Source organism: Mixophyes fleayi, chromosome 2 (genome assembly GCF_038048845.1).
Source record: "Mixophyes fleayi isolate aMixFle1 chromosome 2, aMixFle1.hap1, whole genome shotgun sequence".
Lineage (NCBI taxonomy): Eukaryota > Metazoa > Chordata > Amphibia > Anura > Limnodynastidae > Mixophyes > Mixophyes fleayi.
The window spans coordinates 259,294,968-259,320,492 of record NC_134403.1 but is presented as its reverse complement, the minus strand read 5'-3'; the positions used below and the strand labels follow the sequence as shown (position 1 = coordinate 259,320,492).

Sequence of the window (25,525 nt, the reverse complement as noted above, 5' to 3'; positions counted from 1 at the left end):
CAATGGACTGTTGTGGCACTGAACACATACACATGCACTGCATCTCACAACATGAAACTGCCACTGGACATATTGTATTTTTAACAATTATAATGTATACATTATATAGAAGAAGATAGATGCTGAAACCATCCAGCCTGCAGAATAAAATGTATTGTACAGTGCTAAACTATTGATAAGCATTACAAAATACACACACAAAAATAATTTCAGAAAAAAACCCTAAAAACATGGAAGAGTCCCCTGGAAGTTAGGGACATGGGCACCTATAGGTCCATTTAGAGTTAGAAGTAAATCCACCTAGAATGTGTAATTTTGCACCTTGTGAAAACCTTGTATTGCAGTATGGTGGGGAAAATATAAAACGTATCAACAGATTTAGGGGGGAATTCAAATTGGTACAAGGTGCCACGATGTGTCTCTGGAACAGTCCATCGAGATCTCTGAAAATGAGCAAAGATTCACAGCGATATCCGGCAGCAAATTGAATTCCTCCCTTAGGGGTATATTTACTAAACTGCGAGTTTGAAAATGTGGAGATGTTGCCTATAGAAGCCAATCAGATTCTAGCTGCCATTTTGTAGAATGTACGAAATAAATGAAAGCTAGAATCTGATTGGTTGCTGTAGGCAACATCTCCACTTTTTCAAACCAGTTTAGTAAATATACCCATTAGAGTTGGGAAGGGAGGTACATCCTAGATCAACTCTAAATTGCAATGTAAAAATAAAGCTGCCCTCTATTTGATGCTACATGCTTTTGCCTGAATGCAAAAAATTGCATTTGCACCTGTTGAACTGCACTCATACCACCAAACTGTCCCGATTTAGTTCAGACCATCCTGATTTGAGGGGTTTCAAGATTCGGCATGTTGATCTGATTCATGGGAAGTTGTCCCCAGTGACAATGATGAGTGGCTACCACACACACCAGAGACATGTGCTTCTGGAGCATGTGGCAATTCAAGGGTGCTTTTAGGGGAGGGAAGAGAGGTTAGGGATGGTCTAGTGCTTCAGAAGTTCTAGACAAGCCCCCGGGGGAGGAACCGTGATTGTGATTTAGAAATCTTAAATTGTGGGGAGGTATGCAACTCGGTTTGTCTAGGTACAAATTTGCACCCTTTAAACTGGATTTGCTTCTAACTGTAAATGAGTGTATATAACTGTTTATGCACTGATCCCTTGTTCTTTTAATGGAGTAAATAAATGGGAATATAGTGATGGCTGTGCCTGAGAAAGGTCAATAATTGCATATTTGCGTTCTAGAGCATGCATGCTGTAATTTGACTTTAGTTGCTATTAGTGTTACAACCAACCACTGTAAGGTAATGAAAGAGTTAGTACTTAAGAGTAAGGCCTCTCTGAAGTTTAACTTATTGCCTTCTGCTCACCAGAGCAGGCTAGCCACCCTACTACAGTGCATTGACCCTTGAGTTACAGGTCACTAGTATACAGTCACAACTTAATTTGCAGGTTACTGGAGAAACCAGAAAGCAATTCTTTGATTAGAACACTATGGGGGGTATTGAATTGACCACGAGTCCTCCCCCCCCCCCTTCCAGCGTAAAAAAAAAAAAAAATCATATGCGGGTTTTTAACTGCTATAGCGACTGTTTTTAGTTACCGCAGCCTTAAAACTCACGTAATTCAATTGAAAAAGAGGGAACGCTGCCCCCGCGCGTTAATTATTGGTGTTTGTGAGTTCTTAGGGGAGTGTTTAACGCGGTAATGTATAACACAAAAAAAGGATTGACATACATTTTCATACATTAGATTGCATTACACATCCATTCTATTTGATAATCTCTACATTACAGTACTTACTTTAGCATATTTTTTTATTTCACTATTTTTTACTATAGAATCATGTATACCATGTCAAAACACATTAGTACGTTTATTTGTACCAAAAACACACATATATATTTAATTAGTGATTTTTATTTATTTTTTTATGTTTTTCCCCCATTGTATTTTCACAATAAAATCAACTTTTACATGTTATGCATTACTGATAAACATAGTCTATCTTTTTTTTCATTATTACATGATTTCAAGTAGTTTTCTTAGGTTTTTTATGTTTAGAACACCCCAAAGAGGTGCGATATAAAAGAGCATTTAGGCCTGTTTAGCGCACCACGTTAAAAAACAATTGAATAGATTTAACGCGGCGGGCTCTGAACCACCCCATACTTTCAATAGACCTTCTACTGGAGCGCGAGAGGACTGTTTCATGAAAAAAAACAGAGCGTTAAAATGTTAACCCACTCGAAAATGACAAAAAAAACGCGTTAAAATGGATTAACGCGGTGTTAAAAAATATCTCCCGGTCAACTGAATTCCCCCCTATAAGTATTTAAAACATCAAATAAGAATTTGTCTATTTTGTTAATAAATTACCTCTCCAATCATGTTCCTAAAGTGTAGTGTATTTTACATTACTACAATGTTGCTGAATCTGCCCCTCTTATCATGGGGCGCTGACAGTATATGTGCATTTGCAGTAGATCACCCGTTTCTAAAATTTGGACCCATCGTCTTATTTTTTCTGGGAAATTTTTGGTTCCCATGGTGGAAAATAAGTTTTATAGCACAATTAAAATATATTTTTGGACTATACTATTTACTTTTTTGGCACACTACAGATATACTTGTTTACCAAGGTAAAGTATATGACATTTCTAATTTGATAATAATATGATTTCCTAACATTGTTATTTATTTTTCTGCAGCCATAGGAAAAGTATATTTTCTTTGTTTGTTATTATTTTCACAGCTTCCAGGAGCATTAAGAATTTATGCCGACATAAATTTTCATTCGGGGAAACTAGTTTTTCAAGAGAAACACATGCATGCACTCAAGTTTGTTTGTTTTTTAAATCCCACTGAAGTCCATGGGGAAATATAACATGTAATTTATTAGTACCTCAGAGGCCTAAAAAATGTCTCCAAAATGGCAAATGTCTATGTAGACAATTTCTAAGATATCTAATTAACTATGCTATTTCCACAACTCCATACTGCTTGGCGCACATCAATTGATATCATGGTTAGAATATTCATCATCATCATCACCATTTATTTATATAGCGCCACTGATTCCGCAGCGCTGTACAGAGAACTCATTCACATCAGTCCCTGTCGCATTGGAGCTTACAGTCTAAATTTCCTAACATACACACACAGACAGAGAGAGAGACTAGGGTCAATTTTTTTGATAGCAGCCAATTAACCTACTAGTATATTTTTGTAGTGTGGGAGGAAACCAGAGCACTCGGAGGAAACCCATGCAAATACGTGGAGAACGTACAAACTTCACACAGATAAGGCCATGGTTGGGAATTGATCTCATGACCCCAGCGCTGTGAGGCAGAAGTGCTAACCACTTCACCACCGTGCTGCCCAATACTATTACTTGAATACCCCTGTTAACATTAATGTTTGTACCTTAAGTTTCATGCATGTAATTTAAAGCCCCGGAGGGGAGGTCAGGTGACAAGTGCAGGAGGGGGCGTGTGTATTCAGAGTTGAAGATGTATCTGGGTCTGAGTACCAGATGAAGGGACAGGCTGGGCTGAGGGGCATCTGTCCCCTGGGCCAGTCCCATAGTGGGCTACCTTGGGCTGGGTCACTGGACCACCTGCACTTTTTCCCATTAAAATAGGCTGCTGTAACAAGTATTCGCCCCCAGGTTAAAATTTACCAGCCCTCCACTGAGCAGAAGCGTCTGCTTGACAACACACACGCCCCTCAGACACTTAAATTCAATTTGCTAATATGTATTAAAACCAATTATTTTTATGTTTAGAATGCAATTGCTATGAAGCGTCACTTAACTTGAATAACACAGCTAAAACAGCAAGAACAACTTCCCTACGTGCATATGTGCATACAAATAAAACATTTTTTTTTTAATCTTTGTTAAAACACGCTTGGCAAATCCTAATATATTCAAAACATGTATTCTGTCGGACAGGACACAAGCTAAAACATAAAAAAAAATAAAATAAAAATAAATATATATATATATATATAATCCCTGATAAAACACATAAGCCATATATAATTGAATAATTCAAATAAATTCCATTATTTGCAATCAGGAATTTTATATATAAAAAAATATTGCGTCATCTTAGCCCCTACCCCTGCTGTAATTGGCCAAAATTGTGACAATCGTTTGGGGGTGGCGGGGGCAAAATGATGCAATTTGTCAAGCCCCGCCCCCGCACACCTACCTCCCCCGGGATCTCCCTGAAGCCCACGAGGAAAAGTTGGCAAGTATGCGTAAGTGACAAAAATTCGCAGATCTGCATAGCCGCAGTTGCTTATGTTCAGGGCTGCCAAGAGAAATTCAGGGCCCCGGTACAACAAATTCATGGAGCCCCCTTATAGTTGAGTAAGCAAAAAAAATTTGCGCGGCCGTATGGGTATGGTCACACAATTAGGGGCATGGCAATGCACCATTGGGGCGTGGCTAGCACAATAAAATCACTAGGTCCTGAATTCCCCGGAGCGTGACATTTATCCAAGCACTCCTGACTTTCAGGACATCTAGCACCCTTGTGTAGTATAGGAAGAATGCAGTGTGTACAGAAAGAGTTCAGTCTTGGCCTGCGCCCACTGGGCTCACCAAACATTGGCATTGTCCCTACTAGAATCACAACATTTCACACACTATGCTGCTCTGTCCTACCTGTTCTTCTCACTTTTACCACTTGTGGCTGCTGGTTTCTTAAGTTGCGGCTTGTCCGGATCCTGGAATGTTGGAGGACCTATTTGGAAAAAAAATGGCTACATTTAGAAAATTACAGCCAGCCCCACCATTAAATCAATAACATCCATGATTAATAATTAGCCTTCCTCCAGCCCCAACATTAAAATAGTATTCCCATTACCCCGCAAACAAAATAGCAGCCATTAATTAGCCACCATCTACCTCACACACACATTGCCAAAAGCTCCGTGCCATCACACACACATTACTGTGCCCCTTTATCATCACCATGCTATGCCCCCTTATGATCACACTGCGCCCTCCATGCTGCCTTTGCCCCTTTCTTTAACCCCCTGTGCCATGCTGCTTGTCCCTCTTTTTTTAACCCCCTGTGCCATGCTGCTTATCCCTCCTTTCTTTAACCCCCTGTGCTATGCTGCTTGTCCCTCTTTTCTTTAACCCCCTGTGCTTCTCTGCATTTCTCCTTCCTTTCTTTAACCCCCTGTGCCATGCTGCTTGTCTTGTCCCTCTTTTCTTTAACCCCTCTGTGCCATGCTGCTTGTCCCTCTTTTTTTAACCCCCTGTGCCATGCTGCTTATCCCTCCTTTCTTTAACCCCCTGTGCTATGCTGCTTGTCCCTCTTTTCTTTAACCCCCTGTGCTTCTCTGCATTTCTCCTTCCTTTCTTTAACCCCCTGTGCCATGCTGCTTGTCTTGTCCCTCTTTTCTTTAACCCCTCTGTGCCATGCTGCTTGTCCCTCTTTTTAACCCCTCTGTGTTATACTGCTATTGTCCCTCCTTTCTTTAACCCCCCTGTGTCATACTGCTATTGTCCCTCCTTTCGTTAACCCCTTTGTGCCATGCTGCTTGTCCCTCCTTTCTTTAACCCCTTTGTGTCATACTGCTATTGTCCCTCCTTTCTTTAACCCCTCTGTGTCATGCTGCCCCCCGGTCTTCCTCCCTTCACTTCTCTCTTCTTTCTTGTCTTCTCTGCTGCTCTGTGTTCCATTGCTCCAGACTGACTGAATGCTGGAAGTGACATGATGATGTCACACCCGGCACTCAGTCAGTCTGGAGCAATGGAGCACAGAGCAGCATAGAAGAGGGACGCCGGCGCCGCAATCACGTGAGTATGGTTTTGATTTTTTTTAACTACCTTTAACTACCCTGCTCCCCCCACCAACGACCGAGCCCCCCCCCCCCCCGCCGGAAAAAAAAAAAAAAGAAGAAAAAAAAATTAGTTTTGAAAAAAAAAAAAAAAAATGTAAAGAAAAATCGTCGGCGCCCCCCCCCTCCCTCGGCCCTGCTTATGTTTACATTCTGAGCATGCTCTGTGTGAATAATGCAAAGATACGCTATGCAAATGGAGTATGTCTCACTCAGAATCAGTGCAATACAATACACGTGACATTTCTTCTCTTCTCTGCTTTTGGACATCCATGTCCAAATATTTGTGGCCCAAAGAAGTAAATTGGCACTGTCAATAAAATAAAAAAAATGCAGAAAAAAAGCTTGTTTTCTTGCAATATGCGATCTTTATCTATGTACTTTTATGATATATCTCCCTGGTAACTCAGTTGTTAGGGAATAACCTGTACAAATAGGGAGCTTTACCAGAGAAATATAAATATATAATCATGTGAAAATACGAGAAAATCAAGGTAATCTAATATATAGCAGATAAACTATGAAGCAAAAAAGAAAAAACTTCTAAGACTATAAGTGAAAAATGTGTACGTTCTCTTGTGTATTTGCAGCTGAATTTAAGACAATCACCTATGATAGCTGCAAATTGATGACTAGATGTGTATGAAGGCCATTTCTTCGAGCAATGTTTGACCATGTTTTGTTGGTACAGTATACGATGGTATAAACGATCTAAACCTATATTAATCAATGTATACGTGTGAGCACCAAACCAATGTGCACGTCTCTGACGTCAAGTGGAGGTGTGAGCAGTGGAGAAAGTGACGTCACTGCAGCCTGTGCCGGCCGGTCCTCCAGGTGGAGCCGTTCTATCCCGAGCTCGTATTGTTGATCCTCCGTCTGTAACCTCTGACCTCGACGGGGAGGCCTGCGCTTTCTTGGAGGGGGGAGCACGGACTCCGGGAATGTGATGTGAATGTGACCACGGGAGGAAGCGGCTCCATGAGAGCTGTTTGTGAGGGTGAACCCGTCGAAGACGGAGCCGCAGGGGGAAAACGGCTGGAAATGACAGGAGACATGTATGGATGTATGTATACGTGTGTATACATAGCCGTGTACAGATGTCTATGGAGAACAATATATGCTCGTGGCTGTACATAAACGCATCATTGCTTATGCGAATGATTGTGTGTTAATGTGAGTGTGATTTTGTGTGTGTATATATATATATATATATATATATATATATATATATATATATATATATATATATTCGCACACACATGGCATGTGCTTTATGCAGCTATGTCTTAAGCAATCTGTCAATACCCACCTTTCTTCATAACACTGACAAAGCACTGAAATAATGCTCTTGCTGCAGAAATTGTGCTGTTATCAAAATAGCATTGAATGAAGTTTTGCAATTTGTCACTATAAAGAGCACTAATATAACATCTAAAAATGGTTGCTAATGTTTTGCAAAGATTATTGATTTTTTTTTTGTAATATAAGCAAGGGTGCTAATGTTTTCAAAAGTTTTTGGTTGGTAAATACAAGCATGTTTTGGTGTAATTTTTCTGAAGATGTGTCATTTTGTGTTGGTCAAGCAAGGAATTTGACAGCTCCCCTTTCCTTATTAATATATACTGAGTCATATGACGTTCTGCATGAATGTTTATAGAAAACTAAAGTGAAAATAACCACTACATATGTCCTTTAAAATGTATAAATTGATTAGTGCTTTCATAGACACTATATTCTACCTTAGAACACTCCATTTTTTTGAGCTATAGTTAAATGCTGTGATTCTTTTACAGGTGACACTTGGGCTGATGGATGCCATGTAGCCCTTGGTGGTCTGACTGGTTCCATGTCAACAAGCAGGGAGGTGATGCAACAGAGTGGGATTTATGGGCCCTGAACACTAAGAAGATTCCTCACCCATGGCCTCATCAAGGTAAAAAAAAATAAAAAGCACCTGGGCGTCTTTGGAAAATGATCTGGTGGCTTGGTGCTGCAGCCTAGCCAATCGGTAGGATTGCCCAGTATATGTCTGGCATTGTGCAGTTTTCCTTTGCCATTTATTCACTTCTGTACCCTGTCTTTGTTTAATACCCAAAAATAATTGAAATGGGTCACCATTGTTATGCTCACCACATGTAACTAGATGCGTTTGTTGTACTTGATCACCAAACCAATGGCTCTATAGTCAGTTTGGTCAACCATATTCCACAGATCATGCAATATGACTCACCATATTAGTAATTTTCAAGTCTGTCTTAAAAATTGGTTAATTGATCCATCCAGTCAGATTTTAAGCAGGTGAACTATTGTTTTGGAATAGCATACTGAGTAATGACCTTGTAATACTTTATGTGGCAGGCATTAGAATCGGTGAGCCTATAACTCATAATGTATTCATTGCTATATTATTGATTATAACGTTTTAAAGCATATCTATTCAGCCCAGGGCTTCATGTGTATAAAAAAGATGACATTAATATCTTTTGTATTTAAAATACTGGTATTTATATTTCTCGTTGTAGAGGAAAACTAATGTGCTAATATCATGGGAAGCTGCTGCAGCTGTCGAGACGGACTCCCAGACAATCATCCCACCAAGTTCAAAGTAAAATACTACATTGCATACAATGTTCAAACTCTGCTTTGTGTGAAATGGACGTTTTGGTGCAAATTTACATTGGTCAGCCACAACATTAAAACCTCTGACAATTGAAGTGAATAACATTGATTATCTCATTACAATGGCTCTTCTCAAAGGGTGGGATATATTAGGCAGCAAGTGTACAGTCAGTTCTTGAACTTGATGTGTTGGAAGCAGGAAAAAGTGGCAAGCGTAAGGATCTGAGTGACTTTGACAAGGGCCACATTGTGATGCCTAGAGAACTGGATCAGAGCATCTCCAAAACGGCAGGTCTTGTGGGGTGTTCCCGGTATGCAGTGGTTAGTACCTACCAAAACTGGTCCAAGAAAGGTAAACTGGCGACAGGATCATGGGCGCCCAACGCTCGTTGATGTGCATGGGAAGCAAAGGCTAGTCCGTCTGGTCCAATCCCACAGAAGAGCTACTGTAGCACAAAGTGCTGAAAAACTTAATGCTGGATAGAAAGGTGTCAGAAAGCACCTACAATGGGCATGTGAGTGCCAGAACTTGGCCATGAAGTAATGCAAGAAGGTGGCCTGGACTCATGAGTCATGTTTTCCTTTACATTGTATGGATGGCCAGTGTGTCGTTTACCTTTGTTAGAGATGGCACCAGGTTGCACTATGGGAAGAACGCAAGCTGGCGGATGCAGTGTGATGCTCTGGGCAATGTTCTTGAGGGAAACCTTGGGTTTTCCTCCTGGCATTCATGTGGATGTTATTTTGACATGCATGGCAACAGTATTCCCTGGTAGCAGTGGCCTTCTTCAGCAGGATAATGCTCCCTGCCACACTGCAAAAATTGTTTAGGAATAGTTTGAGAAACACAACAAAGAGTTCAAGGTGTTGACTTGGCCTCCAAGGGATCTGCTGCTAATGTCTTGATACCAGATACCACAGAACACCGTCAGAGGTCATGGGGAGTCCATGGCTCGACGGGTCAGTGCTGTATTGGCCAGGTGGTTTTAATGTTGTGGCTGATCGGTCTATATCAAAGGGTAATGGAAAAACAGATCTGTTTGGTCTTGTGGTACATGTCAGGTTTTCTTTGAATTGTTTTTCTAACCGTATACTGAAATGTAATGCTATTTTTATAAGGGTAGTTATTGTCTTTTACAATAATTTCTAGACCTATTAATTGAAGGGATGTTCCACTTTACAAACTTTTTTTATTTTATGCCCGCATCTAGTCAGAAGCTGAACTGCAGAGATTCCCAGTATATGCGAGATTCTCAGCCAAAGTAGTTCTGTAACAAAGGAGGGTTTAAAAAGAAGTTAGAAGGGTCTATTTAAAGGGATTTTCCACACTAACAAATAAGTTAAATTGGAAAGCAATGCTTATATCTACTTGTTTGCAGGTCACCAATGTGGATGATGAGGGGACGGAGCTGGGTTCAGGAATTATGGAGCTGACACAGATTGAACTGGTCCTACACACCCGGAAGCGTGATGCTGTGAGATGGCCATACCTCTGTCTTCGCCGTTATGGATATGACTCCAATCTCTTCTCCTTTGAGAGTGGGCGGCGCTGTCAGACTGGTCAGGGTATGGATTTGTCCTATCTTTTCGACAGGAATTATTTTACATACACTAAATATAGTTCACTAACCTAAAAAAGACAGATTGCTCCTGGCAGTGGAGCCACCATGACTTTCCTAGTAGGTGGGAAGGGAGTTTGTTTATAAAAAAAAATAAAAAAATACTACATGGACTTTTACTTTAATACTGTCCTACTACCTTGTAAATTATTTTACTAAGGTGCCCCTTCCCCCTCCATGCCTCTTAGAGCCCTGGCCAAAATGTGTGGAGGTTAGAACTGATTAAGAGGAAGATGTTGGTTGAGGTATTTTTAAAGTCAGGATGGCTAGTTTGAATAGCATTCTGGAGATAATGGGGAGCAACTGTAGGGATTTACAGAGTGGTGCAGTGAATTGTGAACCAGCAGCAGAATAACAGATTCATCCGAAGATTTGGAACAGATTGTAGCAGATAAAGCTTGCAAAAAGTGCGGATAGCAGGAGGTTTTAGTATTCAAGGTAGCAGATAATGTGAAAATGGATATGGGTTTTAATAATGTCCAAAGTGAATAAAAAGTATATTCTGGTAATATTTTGCATTAGAAAGTGATATGACAGCATGTGGGGCTGGATGTGTGGAGTAAAACTTTGGGCAGAGTTGAGGGAGGCTCAAAGGCATGAGGAACTGGGGAGAGCATTTTGGATATGTTCGATATAGATTGGAAATGCTGAACTACAGAAGGAAGGAAGAAAGGTAGAATTTTATACTGAATGAAAGTTGTAGTTTAGCATATACAAACCAATAAGTCATGTGATAGGGGAAAATTGCTTTAATGGAATATTGATCATTCTTTCGCTCCTTCTGCCATCATCTGTTTCCAGTTAAGTTTCGGGCTCTTCTTCATTTCTGAAATTCCATTTTTTTCCCCCTCAGGTATCTTTGCATTTAAATGCTCTCGTGCTGAAGAAATCTTCAACCTGCTTCAGGAACTAATGCAACGGAACAGCATCAGCGTCGTCGAAGAACCAGTCATGATCACCAGGGCCGGCCACCCAGCAGAACTTGACTTGCCCCGAACCCCGCAGACTCCTGGAGGTGAGCCAGAGACAAATTTAATAGCCACATATTTTGAGAAATTGGAACAGCGAAATTAGAGGTCATTAGAGTGGAAAAGAAATTACACTTGCAGAAACATAGCATTTGGTAACAATTCATGTACACAACACCATGTATGAGACTCCCATATCCCTCCCCCCCCAAAATTAAAAATGATGCTCATGTAGATAATCCTGTTCACTCCTGGATGTTCATAACCATATGTAGCATTCTTAGGAGCGCTCGAAAAATATTACCGTTAATACGGTAATATGCGCGTAAATACCGTTAATACGGTAATTTACTTGCTGGATTTCAGCGAGTAATTACCGTATTAACGGTAATATTTTTCGAGCGCTCCTTTTCCGGGGATCTCGCTAACAATTGAATACCCCCCTTAAAAGTGAATAAATGTTTTCCTGTATGCTAGTTAGAGATTTGATGTAGACTGATAGAACACTGACATCTGCGGGCAGAAAAGGGTACAGGCAGCCTTGCAAGCTAAAATGTAGTGGTATAACAGTGGAATAAATACAGGGCAAGAGGTGATCTGTGCAGCAGACAGGGCCAGACTGGGACTAAAAATCGGTCCTGGCTTTTAAATTACACAGGCCCACTTTAGTAACGGCAGGAAAGAAACTGTGCGCCGAAAAGGGCGTGACCACATTGTGTTGTGGGTGTGGCCAACATGGGGCATTGATACATACATTATAATAAAACATTACATTTATCACGCCCTCCCAGCCACATCACGCCATCCCCCCAGGCACATTGACACCCCCAGCCCACTGTACATATCTATGCTTCTGGTGCTGCTGACATCCATCATTTTGAGAACTTCCTGTAGACGAGCAGGGAAGCTCTTAGTCTCACAAGATTAACAAATCTTGGGAGACTTAGAGCTCCTCAGCTTGCTCTGCAGGCTGTGTCCTATCCAGGGACTGGGAGGAGCTATCTGCTCCCTCCTCCTAACCAGAGCTGGATTAATGCTCGGGGGCCCCTATTATGTTACATGGTTATCATTTTAGACAAATGTTAGATAAATACACAAGCAATACTGTTGTGCAATACTGTTATTTGCATGCAGCTCTGCATTCACAAGCAGTACAGTGTGAAGTGGGACATACCTCCCAACTGACCTTGTAGTTGGACCAAATCTCACTTAACGAGACAGTCCCCAAAATTCGGCAGACAGTCCTGCTCTATCCTACCTGTACTGCTGGTGTCTAGTTGCTGCTTGTCTGGACCCTGGAATGTTGGAGGCCCTATTTGGAAAAAAAATGGGTACATGTAATTTAGAAAACTCCAACTAGCCATGGTGTTTAATCATTACAACCCATGTTTTATAATTGGGCCTCCCTCCAGCTTCACCATTAAAATACTATTATTCACATTAAATTTCCCTCCCTCCAAATAATCCCAGCAATAAATCAAATAGCATTTACGTTTAAAAAAATATATATACTTAGTGGGAGGAAGACCTTGGAGAGATATTAGAGGTGGAGGAATGGGCTAGGATTAGAGCACGTGTCGCCAAGAGCTCTATATGTGTGAAGACTAAGGAGAATGCTTACAAATGACTTTATAGATGGTATTTGGTCCCCACTCGCCTAAAAGCTATTTACCCTGATTCCTCTAACTTATGTTGGAGGAACTGCGGACAAGAGGGCTCCTTCCATCACATATGGTGGTCATGCCCTAAAATGGTGGGATTCTGGCAAAAAGTCCATAATCTAGTACACAGAGTAACTAAACTACAACTACCCCCATGTCCTTCCTATACACTCTTACATAGAGTTGACCCAGGCACTGGCAAACAAGCGGCAGTGCTTGTGGGCCACATTCTGAACGCCGCTAAAACTGCAGTGGCAGCAAACTGGAAAAAAGCAGAACCCCCCCACTCTAGCTGAAATCATAAACGGGATATGGCAGACTTATCGCTGTGAACACATTACAAGTATAATAAATGATAAACCTATTAAGTTCCAAAACACATGGCAACCTTGTCTGGCGGTCTACGCAACAGATCTACCAGGCACCAATCAAAATCAGAGTTTAAGTTAAATGAAAAGTAAGATATTGAAACCTCGATTGCAAATGGTTTACTGAACACTTTGCTGACATCAGGATGCCGGGCTGAGTTTCCTTCTCCCTCTCCCCCTTCCCCCCTTTTACTTTTTATTCTCTTTCTATCTTCTTCTTTTCACCTTCAATTCACTTGATATGTACCGTTATAACAAGGTTCTTATTTGTTTACTTTTATTAACAAATTGTTTGATTTACAGTCTAACCTGTATGCTGTTGATACTGTAAAAATGTCAATAAAATATACTTTAAAAAAAAATAAAATAAAAAAAATATATACTTATTTCCCGCACCCATTACTGCCATTAAATAATTCATATTCACATTTAATAAATAGATGTTGTTTTTCCCCCAAACAGACCCACTTACAATTAATGGCCCCCAAACCACCACAGCCTTAAATTAAAGGTCCAATCACCCCTTCTTAAATTGCTAGGCCCAATATTAAATTAAAGTGACCCACATCATACCACAAATAAAATGGCACCAATTAAATAATTAGTCCCCACCTAAACTCCAGCATTAAATTAATAGCCTACCTCTCACATTATCTTGACACTCTCCCCCTTCCCTCATGTCTGAGTACGTGCCCCCAATTGATATTAAGCCAACATAGAGCCCACAAATCATACGATGCCACAGTGGTGCCCCCAAATCATATGATGCCACACAGTGGTGCCCCCAAATCATATGATGCAACACAGTAAACATATTAACACCACTAAATTATCTTTGTATAAACTGTGAGTTTATATAAATATTCATTAGGAATAATTATGGACTATACAGCATCCTTTCTCTGGAAGCCTGCACCATGCACGGACTGCCCGGGACTGGCCCATATGACCATCGGCCCTTCTGGCATTTGCCAGAAGGGCCATATGGCCATTAAATATCTGAAGAGAATAAGTAATAGTAAAATGCTATATTGTCCAACATTGTGAAAGATGGGCATTTTCCACACAAAACCGCTTGTGACAAGCAAGCTTCAGCCCAATGGCTTTTTTTTTTTTATCTTCAGTGCAAGAATAAGGGTTGCATAGTATAAGAGTGCAAGTTGCAATCTAGTAATTTTAAAATATTTTTGATTGACTTTGGGCAACAGAAACCCTAAGTTACATATCAGTTACATGCACCAATTTTTGTATAAAAATTTCAAAACGGCTATGCTTTTTTTTGCTCTTCAGCTCATACAGTATAGTTCGTTATCAAATGTGGATATTGTCATAACACATGGGTAAATGTTGTGCTATTATAGAGACACTTGCACGGAAGCACATTTTCATGTTCCCTGTAAACAACTAGGTCTAACGAAATCTCTTGGTATCCTATCCTAGAAGGAAAAGTAGAATATATATGGATAAGTCCCTTTGGGTAATTTTTGTTAAATAAGTGACTTGAAATGAATTGTTGCTTTGATACACTTAATATGAAAATACTACAATAGTGAGGGAATGGATAAGTGCCATCCACCTCCTGCTGCATCATGTTCATTGGTCACCTGACATTGGCACACCACTTTATTAGGTTTTGTTTTCATTGTTTGAAACATTCAGTGATGTACAACAGTCCTTTTATATAATTTCTTCACATTTGAAATCCTTTTGTAAATGGTGGAGAAATGTTAGATACTCTATTAGTGAGGTAACTGGGGAGTGTATATAGACATATAAATAATGTGTGTGCTTAAAATATATTTTGCACTGAATTTTTTTTTTTGTATTTATATCCTCTCACATTGAAGCTTTAGGATACACTGGTTTTCCTAACGGGTTTCACAATTTTCCTCGTGATGGACCATCCTACCCTTCAGTACGTCACCCATCAATGGGTAACCTCAGACATCCTTCTGCAGGGGAGGAATCTACACATGGCTTGATAACACCCGATGACCAGGTACCTAAAATACCTCTGTGTGTGTGTGTCTGTGTACAGGTATAGAGATCTATCTTGTACCCCATGCAATATAATAGAAAATGCTGCAAGTGATGTCCTACAAATTTGAAAACACAAATAGAGAGCAATACGGATACTTGCATATTTAAAGAAGATTGATTTCCCCAATTATGAAATTATCTGCTAACATCCTTTTTTTCCACCCTCCCTTTCGTTCCATTATTCTATTGAATTGTGGTTCAATAACTGCTAGACCTATACATGTTTCTGAAGTGCTATGGATTCTCTGCAATAAAAGTCCCTGTTAGCTACCTGCTAAGCTCTATTGTAGTGTAAATGGATGAGGGGGTTATGGGGAGAGCTTCGACATATGTTTTCAACATGAGTTTACACCTGTCAATGGAAATCTCCAGTTCTCAAAAGATTTTGTTTGGAATTGCATAAATTAAAAATTCAAACCATTACTTACCTTGGATCCAACATTTCTAAATAGGAAAGTGAAACGATCAATGGGCAGGAAATGTTTTGTAATGTATCTTTTTTTTTTTTTTTTTGTTTCTTTTGGGTATTTTTCTATTTCTTTATTGCGTGCTGGTAAGGGGGAGAAGTTTTAGTAAGGGCTTTGTAAGTGAGGGTAAGGAGCTTGATCTGAATTCTGAAACTGATGGGAACCAATGAAGGGATTTACGCAGAGGAGAAGCAGAAAAGGTGTGGTGGGAGAGGAAGATGAGCCTAGCCACAGCATTCTATATGGATTGAAGGTCAGAAAGGTCAGGAAAGCCAGTGAGAAGGAGGTTGCAATAGTCAAGACGAGACATAATGAGTGAATAATTCAGAATTGGTTGCTTTCTGAGAGAGGAAGAGACCGATTTTCATGATGGTACGGAGGAGAAAGTGGCAGGATTTGGTGAGGGACTGGATATGAGGGGCTGACTCAAGGTTGACTCCAAGGCAGTGGTCTTGGGTGACAGGAGAGATGGTGGTGATGTCAACCAAGAGGGAGTTTGTTGGGAAGGATCGCAACATTGACAGGAGGAAAGATGATGAGCTCGATTTTGGAGATGTTCAGTTTGGGGAAGCAATGTGACATCCAGGTAGTTACAGCAGAGAGATCGCTAGATACCTGGGTTAGGAATGCAGTAGAAAGGTCATGGGAGGAAAGATAGATTTGGTATTGGAGGCCAAATGATTGCATGAGTTCACTGAGAGAGGTGGTGTAGAGAGAGAGAAGAGCAATTGCCCAAGAACAGAATCTTGTGGGACTCCGATAGAAAGGGGAAGAGGGGGAGAGAAGAGAAATAGTTGGATGCAGACACTCTAGAAGAGCGACCAGAGAGGTAGGAGGCAAACCAGGAGAGAGCCATTTCGCAAAGACTTAGGGAGTGATGACTGGTGAGGAGAAGAGAACGATCTACTGTGTCGAAAGCAGCAGACAGATCGAGAAGGGAGAAATGACCTTTGGACTTTGCTGATAGTAAGTTGTTTGTTACTTTAGTGAGGGCAGTTTCAGTTGAGTGAAGAGATTGGAAGTCAGACTGGAGGGGGTCAAAAAGAGAGTGGGAAGAGAGAAAGTGGGTCAGATGATTGAAGACAAGTCGTTCGAGAATTGTAGAAGCAAAGAGAAGCAGAGATATGGGGCGATAGTTGGAGAGAGAGAGGATGGGTCAGGGGACGGTTTCTTGAGAATAGGGGAGATGAGAGCATGCTTGAAGGCAGAGGGGAAGAAACTGGGGTGGGGTGGGCTGGGGGGCGGGCAGAGGTTAAAAAGGTAAGCAAGGTGACAACAGGCACTTGGAAGAGAGGGAGAAGAGGAACTTTGAGGGGACAATATCGAGAGGACAAGTTGTAGAAGAAGAGGAGAGAAGAGGATATCGGGCACAGTTACAGGAGGGTAGAAGCCAAGAGTTGCAGAGTAAGTGATGGAGAGGACAGGTGGGTGAAGACAAGTCTGACAAGAACAGATATAATTGTGGATAGAGTAAATTTTGTATTTGAAGCAGGTGGCAAAGTCAAGAACAGTGATGGACTGGGAGAGGGGGGGGCAGGGTAGAGATTTAATGGTAGCAAAGAGGTGTTAAGATTTATTGGTCAGGGAGGAAATGAGGGATGTGAAATCGGTTTGTGTGGCAAGAGAGGGCAGAATAAAAGGAAAAAAGGATGATTTTAAAGTGGTTGAAGTCAGCAAAGGAGCAAGACTTACTTCTTTTGGCTTTCAGAGGAGCGGGAGCACTGGAGGAGACTAGTAAGTGGGGAGTGCCATGGTTGGGGTTTAGATTGGCGGGGACGAAGGGCAGTTGCTGGGATTACAGCAGCGTTGGGACATGATAGGGAAGAAATGGGAGCAAGTAACTGTAGGATGCAAAGATGATGGGGTCAGTGATGGGATACAGCGTGCGAGCGACTTTGGGTGGAATGAGGTGCAAGGGATAAAGGAAAGGATATTTTGGTCAGAGAGAGGGAAGACAGAATTGGAAAAGTTGGAGATGGACCTAGTGTTCTTCCTGCTCTGTGACAAGGAGTGATCTTCACGTTGGGAAGGACATTGTCCATTGGTATAAGCCATAGGAAGAAGTGAGAGTGAGGAGTTTACAGGCAGCGGAGTCAGTAGGATGTTAAAATCCACAATGAGGATAACGGGAAAGCCAGGAAATTGGGAGAAGAAGGCGGGACGGTAGATAACAGCAACACAAAGGGGGAGAGGGGAGAAGAGGTGGATGGAGTGAACTTCAAAGGAGGGGAAGGAGAGGGAGGGTTCAGGGGGATAAACGCCGAAGGTGTAGCCAGGAGACAGTAGAGCACCTACACAACATCATCATTTATTTATATAGCGCCACTAATTCCGCAGCGCTGTATAGAGAACTCACTCACATCAGTCCCTGCCCCATTGGAGCTTACAGTCTAAATTCCTTAATACACACACACACAGACTGACAGACACAGACTAGGGTCAATTTGTTAGCAGCCAATTAACCTACCATTATGTTTTTAGAGTGTGGGAGGAAACCCATGCAACCACGGGGAGAACATACAAACTCCACACAGATAAGGCCATGGTTGGAAATCAAACTCATGACCCCAGTGCTGTAAGGCAGAAGTGCTAACCACTGACCCACCGTGCTGCCTGCACCACCACCACCTTGCCTGTCCCTAGGACAGGGAGAGTGGGATAAGGAGAGACCCCCGTGGAAGAGTGCAGCAGGGGAAGCACTATCTGGGGGGGGGGGGGAGATCCACGTTTCTGCAAGCCCAGGAGACCAAAGCAATGGGAAAGGAAGCGGTCATGAATGGGAGTGAGTTCGTTGCAGACAGATCTTGCAGTCCAGAGTGCACAGGACAGGGGAATGGGAATAAGGTTGGCGGGATTGGATGTTGATTCCCCTCCCCCCTTTCCCCACCGTATCTCTTAAATATTGTCGTATTTCTCCAACAGAAAAGTTAATAAAATGCAGACATCTTATAAGCTGAGACTTAAGAATTAACATCGAAAAAGGGTAACTTCTCCGTTCTTAATTAAGAAGGGAAGTGGTTCTATGAAGTTTTTATGTACATACAGATGAATACATTGTACGTTAGTTTATATGAAAGCCTGTATATTTCTGAACTAAATATGTAATTATTGTAAATGTTATATAAGCAATGTGTTCCTTGTCCCATCCCTTTGATGAAAGCAGACACGCTTAGTACTGGGAATGGATTCTCCTATCTTGCATAGCCCTGACTTAAGACTTGTTGCCAGGAAGCATTTTTTTTTTTAGTTGCTTAACCCTGACTTAAATGGGTGTGCACCATTCCTTGCTAATTATTTTATGGATGTGACAGAAATGAAATAACTACTATACTTCTATTCTATTATATAGAACATGGTGTTCATGCATGTCACACATTATGTATCCAATGTAAATAAAACCTCTTGTTCAAATGCATATTCTCAATGCTTGTTGCTGCAGTAGTGTCTGCAGTATATAAATACTAAAAACTGGTCCATATACTTCATAAGTGACTAAATATTTCTGGAAATGTACAAGTTCAATACTATAAACTGATTTCTGATATATTAAATATTTCTAGCTAATTTTTAAATGTCATGGATATATACTGATTATAAAAGGAAACATTCTTAATTAAAATGTTCCATGTTGGCATAAGAACATATTTACACTTTATAGGTGATGAGTAAACTCTTTAGAGATCCTATTTTTACAGTGAACTGTTAGAGTTATGTTAATGAATTCTATTATGTTATATCATTGTAGGTGTAGTGTTGCTTTACTTTGAGATCCCAGTTCTGCTTCAGAAGTGTATTTACTGTTTAGATTTAATTGTGAAATTTAAATAAGCATTTAAAATAGGCTGGTGTAAAGAACACTCATGTAGTTAAATAAGTATAAACTGATCTTTATAAATTGTATATTTTATTTGGATCATACCTTTGATGTATCTCTTAAAATCTTATCTCTTCTCAGTCTCACACCTATGTGAATACAGCTAGCGGGGAAGAGGAAATGCGGGGTCGACATTGCATGCACTCCTTGCCTGAGGCACATGCATCATACCATGATCCATCGAGGCATATGCTTGGCCCAGGTTGCTCCATGGAAGAGCGGAATCCCCAGGTCTTTCTACAGCCAGGGGAAGTGAAGTTTGTGCTTGGTCCAGCACCAGCCTATAGACGACTGCCTCTGAGAGGAGAGAGCTTCTGCCGTCATCACAGGGACTGTGAGAGCCATGTCTGTGCAGGAGAAAGAGATCCTTTGCCACCACATAACAATAATAATGAGTGCAAGGATCAGTGGGGTTCACACAAGTGTGCCTATGAGAACATCAATGGCCTGGTGCCACCAGGAAGCATTGCTCTTCGCAGGGGTCCTGCCAACAGAGGCCTCAAACTGTCGGCAGAAGGTCTGCCATACAACAGCTGCTCACATCGTAGGACAGCAATGTTACACTATGAGAATCTGCCCCCACTACCCCCTGTTTGGGAGTGCCAGTCCTTGCAGAATGATGAAGAGGATGATGACGATGAAGAGGAGGAGGATTCCACTGATGCCATGACTCCATCTCTTAATGGGTACCATGATGACCCTGTGCAGAATTACATGAATGCTGACAGCGCCACTGCATGTGGTGGGTACCACCACCATCATCCAGACTGCCAGCCACGTAGAAGCTGTCCACCCAATGTGTTCAGTTTTGACTTTCGACGGCCACGCACAGAGCAGAGGCAGCTCAACTATATCCAGGTGGAGCTGGAGGGCAAGAGTGAAGGAAAAGGCAGGCAGATACCCCAGATCACCTGTACCCCTGCTCCAAATCACCCAGCCCGCCGTGCGGACTCTTATGCTGTCATTGATCTTAAAAAGACAGCTGCCATGTCCAGCCTACAGAGAGCTATGCCTCGGGATGATGGCACATCAAGAAAAACCAGACATAACAGCACAGACCTTCCCCTGTAAAGCTGCTTGTTCTAACCTTGTCTTTCTCTTTTACAAAGCCATTTCTGCGGCTCTTACCCAGGCTTTTCTTTGGTTCCTATTTGCCACTTCTCGTACTCTTGCCACTCCAGATTTGGCTGTGACCCTCTGCGGAGCAAACTTTCTTGCACTGCATAGAATGTGAAGTCTAGCTTTTTAGGAGGAAAAAATGTAATCTGTGACAGCCGCAGAGAATACACTGTTGTACAGCTATGGCCAGCTAAACGCTTTACTGACAGCTATGGCCATGATGGCATCTTTCTGAAAATGATCAGTGTGAAAACTTTTTTTTTTTTATTATTATTTATTTTTATCTTTCAATAGTTACCTTTTTGTAGATAAAATTTTTGCATTTGTTGATTAATTTATTTAACTTATTGTTTTTCTTATTTATTTTTGTTAAACATTCCATGCCATATTGTGCCCTAAGGAATTATTGTTCAGTCCTGCATCAGAGCAGATGCTCAAGGTCACTTCTCTTGACTGACGCACATTACTGATTTTGAACCTTGTACCTCATGTGATACCACCAGGACATTAGCATGTGTCATGAAGTAAGAAATTGTACATACCCCTTTATTGCATTTTTGCAGAATCTAGGATGTGTGTAGGTGCTAATATTGAGAGATGATGGGCCTTTAAAAGAAGAAAAATCTATACTTATAAATATATATAATATATTTGAGAGGAAACTAACAAGTTTCAGATGCTGAAGGATATTGGGATTATTAACAAGCCCATATTGTATGCATTTACTTGAATGAAAAGTGCCAAATATTTCTACGTGTGCCATGTTAAACTAGATAAATATATATTGTTAATTAACACAGTTAACAGAAGTCCTCATGGATGGTTTAGATTTCCCAGTGTACAAATTGAGAAGTGGCCAGTGTAAGTCTTGCTGACACAGCACTGTAGGTCATAGTTATTCTATAATTTACACAACTCTTTATAAGCATTGTGAGCCAGTCTTTCTAAAGACAAATAATTCAAGCTGTCATTCATTTTAAAATTAAACGGCTAAATTGACGTCAATAACTTGTGGTGGGTTGTCTAAAATAAAATACAATGTAATATAAAGTCTTAAAAGGCCAGAAGAAAAATAGGCATGAGACCCTGCAGCTGTTTATGCTCCTTTGTGCTACTTTTCCCAGCTTTTGAGGATTTTTTTTCTTAATGCGATGACTAAACACGTCAACATGCACAACTAGCCAAACAATGAAGTGGGTAAGACAGTACATACATAAATAAAAATGCAGGTTGTTTTTTCTGTGTATTTAACATTTACCATTATTTGTTAAATGTTAACATATAGGTTTACAGCAATTTATTATTTTTTTTCGTTATAATTGTGTGGACTATTGAGATTGTAGTAAACCAGAGGTGGCAGATGCTGCTACATTTATTTGTTATCTTCTTTATACTGACCATTCTGGTTCAAGTTAGTATGTGTCTGGAAAAGATTTTTGTTTTTTGTTATCTGTCACACATATCAGCATAGTTCACCATTTTGTTACCTTAAGCTTGGCATATAAGGACTTGAATGTGAAGCAGTCTGTCGCTGATTGTTTACACTGATGTCAAAAGATAGTTTTTATCCTGTTACACTTCAATTTGTTATTGTATTTTACAAGCTCCAAAAACAAGTATTTCCACAACTGAGTTTTAGGTTGTAGGCCGTTGATCTCATTTTTATATTCTGCAATATATACTTTAACAAGTTCACCAGTGCAAGCAAAAGTAACGTGTTCATCCAGGTATGGTCATTTTACAAATGTATACTTCCATTGCAGTTGTTGTTGCAAACAGAATGGTTTCATCCCGCTGATGTTGTGTACCACGTATGGCAATCTAGTGCACTTTAACAGGAGCTGTAACACAGTTAAAAAAAACAAAAAAGCAAAAAAAAAACAAAACAGAAAAATTGTAATTTCAAGTAGGACTTGTTCGGCAACTTCTAAATGTAAAAGCTAATGCAGTACTTATAAGTTAATGTGACATAACACTTAAATATGTGTGCTGTGAGCAGCTGTTAATCTCCATATTGTAATTGTTTCCACAATGGGATTAAATTGGTGTAAGAGTCTTTTCTTACTGGAGCACAGTATTCGCCGCACTTTACACCTGGCCTATCTGAGCCTTTTATTGTTTGTTAAATCTCATCTAGGCAAGATGTGACTGTCCAGCTATTAATCTAGCAGTTCTATTTGAACAACTATAGAGCCTCAGGTTGTATACCCCTTAATTACATCATTCTTTTGGTGATGCAGGTTGAACAGAATGCAATGACATAAATACTATTACCGGTAATACTCATTTATTAGAGAATTGTACAATTGCCTCTTGTGTGTTATGTGTTCAGATGTTGAGAAGAAAAGCAGTTTATCCATGTTAGCTTGTTGTTCTGTCACTTGTACTAAGGGAAGGATATTGGAATACTTAATAAATGGTAAGTGGTTATGTTTGGGTTAAAAGCTTTAAAATCCTATTAGGCTAGGTAGATGGAACAGGAGCTCTTACTACATGGGCTAATTTTGTTCCATGTTTGTTCTAAAGACATTTTCTTTTATAGGGTAGTATACTATTGTCACATGGTTATTAGTTTATATGTAGTGAAGTTGTTAAAAAAAACAAAAAAAAAAAAATCTGTTTTCAGACTGACCTAACTACTGTGCATTTACATACTAAACACAGTATTCCAATAGCTATATTGGGTTAACAGCATTGTGACCCAAGAGAGTACTTTTAACCAAGTGTTTTTAGTCAAATGTAAACCAGTTTTGTTTTCATTGCTATTCCACTATACATTGAGAATGTTCAGAGGCAGACTTGTTTCCATCCACACCATAACTAAAGAAATTGGGGTATGGAAAATGTTCAAGATAAATGGTTTTTTTTTTTTTTTTTTGTGAAGGCCTAACAAACAGTAAAAAGGATTGGACAGGTGCCTCACTTATTGTGCAAAACTGATGAGCAAGGACAGTGCACCAACACCAAGGGGTAAATGTATGAAGCTCCGCGAGTTCAGCGTCTTCAGCGATTAAATTTAAAGCGGCGCTGCATTGTAAAGGGAAACTTCCCTTTACAAGGCAGCGCCGCTTTAAATTTAAACGCCAAAGACGCCGAGCTCGCGGGTGTTGAAGAACCCGGCGCTTCATACATTTACCCCCAAATGTTTTTGGTTTGTGAGTGGCTTGTGAATTTGAAGAATTTTGTTTCTTCTTTCTCTAGTGTTTGCATTTATGCAATATTGTACATTTACATTCTCTAAAATGTGTGTATCATTTTCTTTTTTTCTTTTCTTTATTTTTATTATTCAATTCCAATCACACATGTGAATTAATGGCCCACTGGGCATTCCCAGATAAATTATGTGACTCTGTTGTACCTATCCGTGGTTGTGCGTTTTAAGTATTGAATATTTCTGATACAGGTGGAGAATTATTTTTTTTTATGCTCTTCCTGTTGCAATTCCATTTCAGGCTCAGCGTGGAACCTTTTCCATTCCATACCTCTTTATATCTCATGAAGTTATTAATGCAAAATAAAACTGACCAGTGATTTCTAACTAGAGAAAGCTAATGTCTTAATGTGCACTTGGAGTGTATAAAGAATAAAGAAAATGCAGAAATAATAATTGTTGAATCATGTGATTTTTCTTTTACTGCTTTAGATTTAAAGGATGTTTTTTTTTTTTTTTTTTTTAATTTATTTTATTCTTGGTTAGTTGAGTTCTTTTAGTGTTGATAGATACTGTTGACATTAGATACACTCTCTAGCAGAGTATCTGAAAATTCACTTGGGAAGGATCGTAAGTAGCCGTCTGCATACTGCTGGCCTTCACCATCACATCACCTACATAATTTCAGTAGTTTTAAAATGACATTGAGGAGATGACAAGCTGTGGGAGATGAGGGTAGTCAGAGGACTGTATTTAGATAAATGTTGTGTTGGATAAATATATGTTCTAATATGTATGTAACAAACTGTAAATTACATGTAGGAATTTGTATTGGCAAAATAGGCCCTTTCAGACTTTTATGGTACTCCATGGGGCGATTCAATTCATTCTTGTAACGCTATGCTTAAAAAACCGCTCTCCATTAACTTGGAACCCGCTGCCGTGTTCACTTTCCGCTGTGTTCAAAATAGTGCAATTCAATTTAAAAAACTATAAATGCCTCCCCCGCGCGTTAAACATAGGTGAATGCGAATGTTATTGGAGGAGAGGGGAGGGGTTAACGCTTCCATGCTGAAGGCATAACAAAAATCTCCAGCAATCTCACTGTCGTCTCTGGGATTTCTGGGGATTCCCTTGTGACTCCATAGTATCTAGCAATTTTTTGCAGTGAAAATTTAAATTGCATTGCATTACATTACACTACCCATTTTTTTTTTATTATATTTTAATTACACTACACTAATTTCCAGTTATATTCATACCAAAGTACCTCAAAACACATTACTACAGACATATATACATAATAGGGTAGATTTGCAATTTTTGTAAAAAATATTTGTGTGCTTTCTGTTTTTTTTTTAAATAAAATTACAATCAGTTATCACATTTTTAATATATACTTTGTCATTAATTTTAGGAGGTTTACAATTATTTACCAGGAGAGGTGCTAGGTAAAACTGCTTATTTAACATATAATTGAATTGCTCACTTGTGCTTTAGCCTATACCTTTTTATATCAGGCTCTAACTTGCAGAGATACACTGTTTTCCGTAAAAAAAAAATAAAAAAATACAAAAACTTTGATGGACAATTGAATTGCGGGGAGCATTATCGTGCTCTGAAATCACACTAAATAGCGTTGGAATTGTTTTCCGCTGTGTAATACTAACAATTGAATTGGTCCCCATGCGTTTAAGAAAATGGCAAATGTGGACTTATCCTTTAAAGAGCAACTCCGCCTCTATATTCATATT

At 40.0% G+C, this 25,525-nt stretch overlaps 2 protein-coding genes across 2 annotated transcripts in view; one reads left to right on the top strand and one right to left on the bottom strand.

Moving 5' to 3' along the window:
* The window catches only part of PRICKLE4 (prickle planar cell polarity protein 4), a 45,028-nt gene extending 40,267 nt beyond the window's left edge, over positions 1-4,761 (bottom strand). The window contains exon 1 of the mRNA XM_075196015.1: positions 4,696-4,761. The gene's annotated coding sequence lies outside the window, so the exon portion shown is untranslated. The remainder of the gene's footprint in view (positions 1-4,695) is intronic.
* A 1,812-nt stretch (positions 4,762-6,573) lies between these two features.
* FRS3 (fibroblast growth factor receptor substrate 3) lies at positions 6,574-21,006 on the top strand. Its single transcript, XM_075195998.1, has 7 exons — positions 6,574-6,948; positions 7,679-7,818; positions 8,408-8,490; positions 9,884-10,070; positions 10,977-11,138; positions 14,968-15,119; positions 19,583-21,006. The coding sequence occupies exons 3-7, from the start codon at positions 8,431-8,433 to the stop codon at positions 20,570-20,572; spliced, it is 1,551 nt and encodes a 516-aa protein (XP_075052099.1). The 5' UTR covers positions 6,574-6,948; positions 7,679-7,818; positions 8,408-8,430; the 3' UTR covers positions 20,573-21,006.
* The last annotated feature ends 4,519 nt before the right edge of the window (positions 21,007-25,525 follow it).

Bases quoted from the DNA above. Each gene is read 5' to 3' on its own strand.
- FRS3 (XM_075195998.1), top strand. From the start codon at position 8,431: ATGGGAAGCTGCTGCAGCTGTCGAGACGGACTCCCAGACAATCATCCC. The intron at 10,071-10,976 runs GTATGGATTTGT...TTTCCCCCTCAG, and splicing joins GCGCTGTCAGACTGGTCAGG to GTATCTTTGCATTTAAATGC. The intron at 11,139-14,967 runs GTGAGCCAGAGA...CTCACATTGAAG, and splicing joins AACCCCGCAGACTCCTGGAG to CTTTAGGATACACTGGTTTT.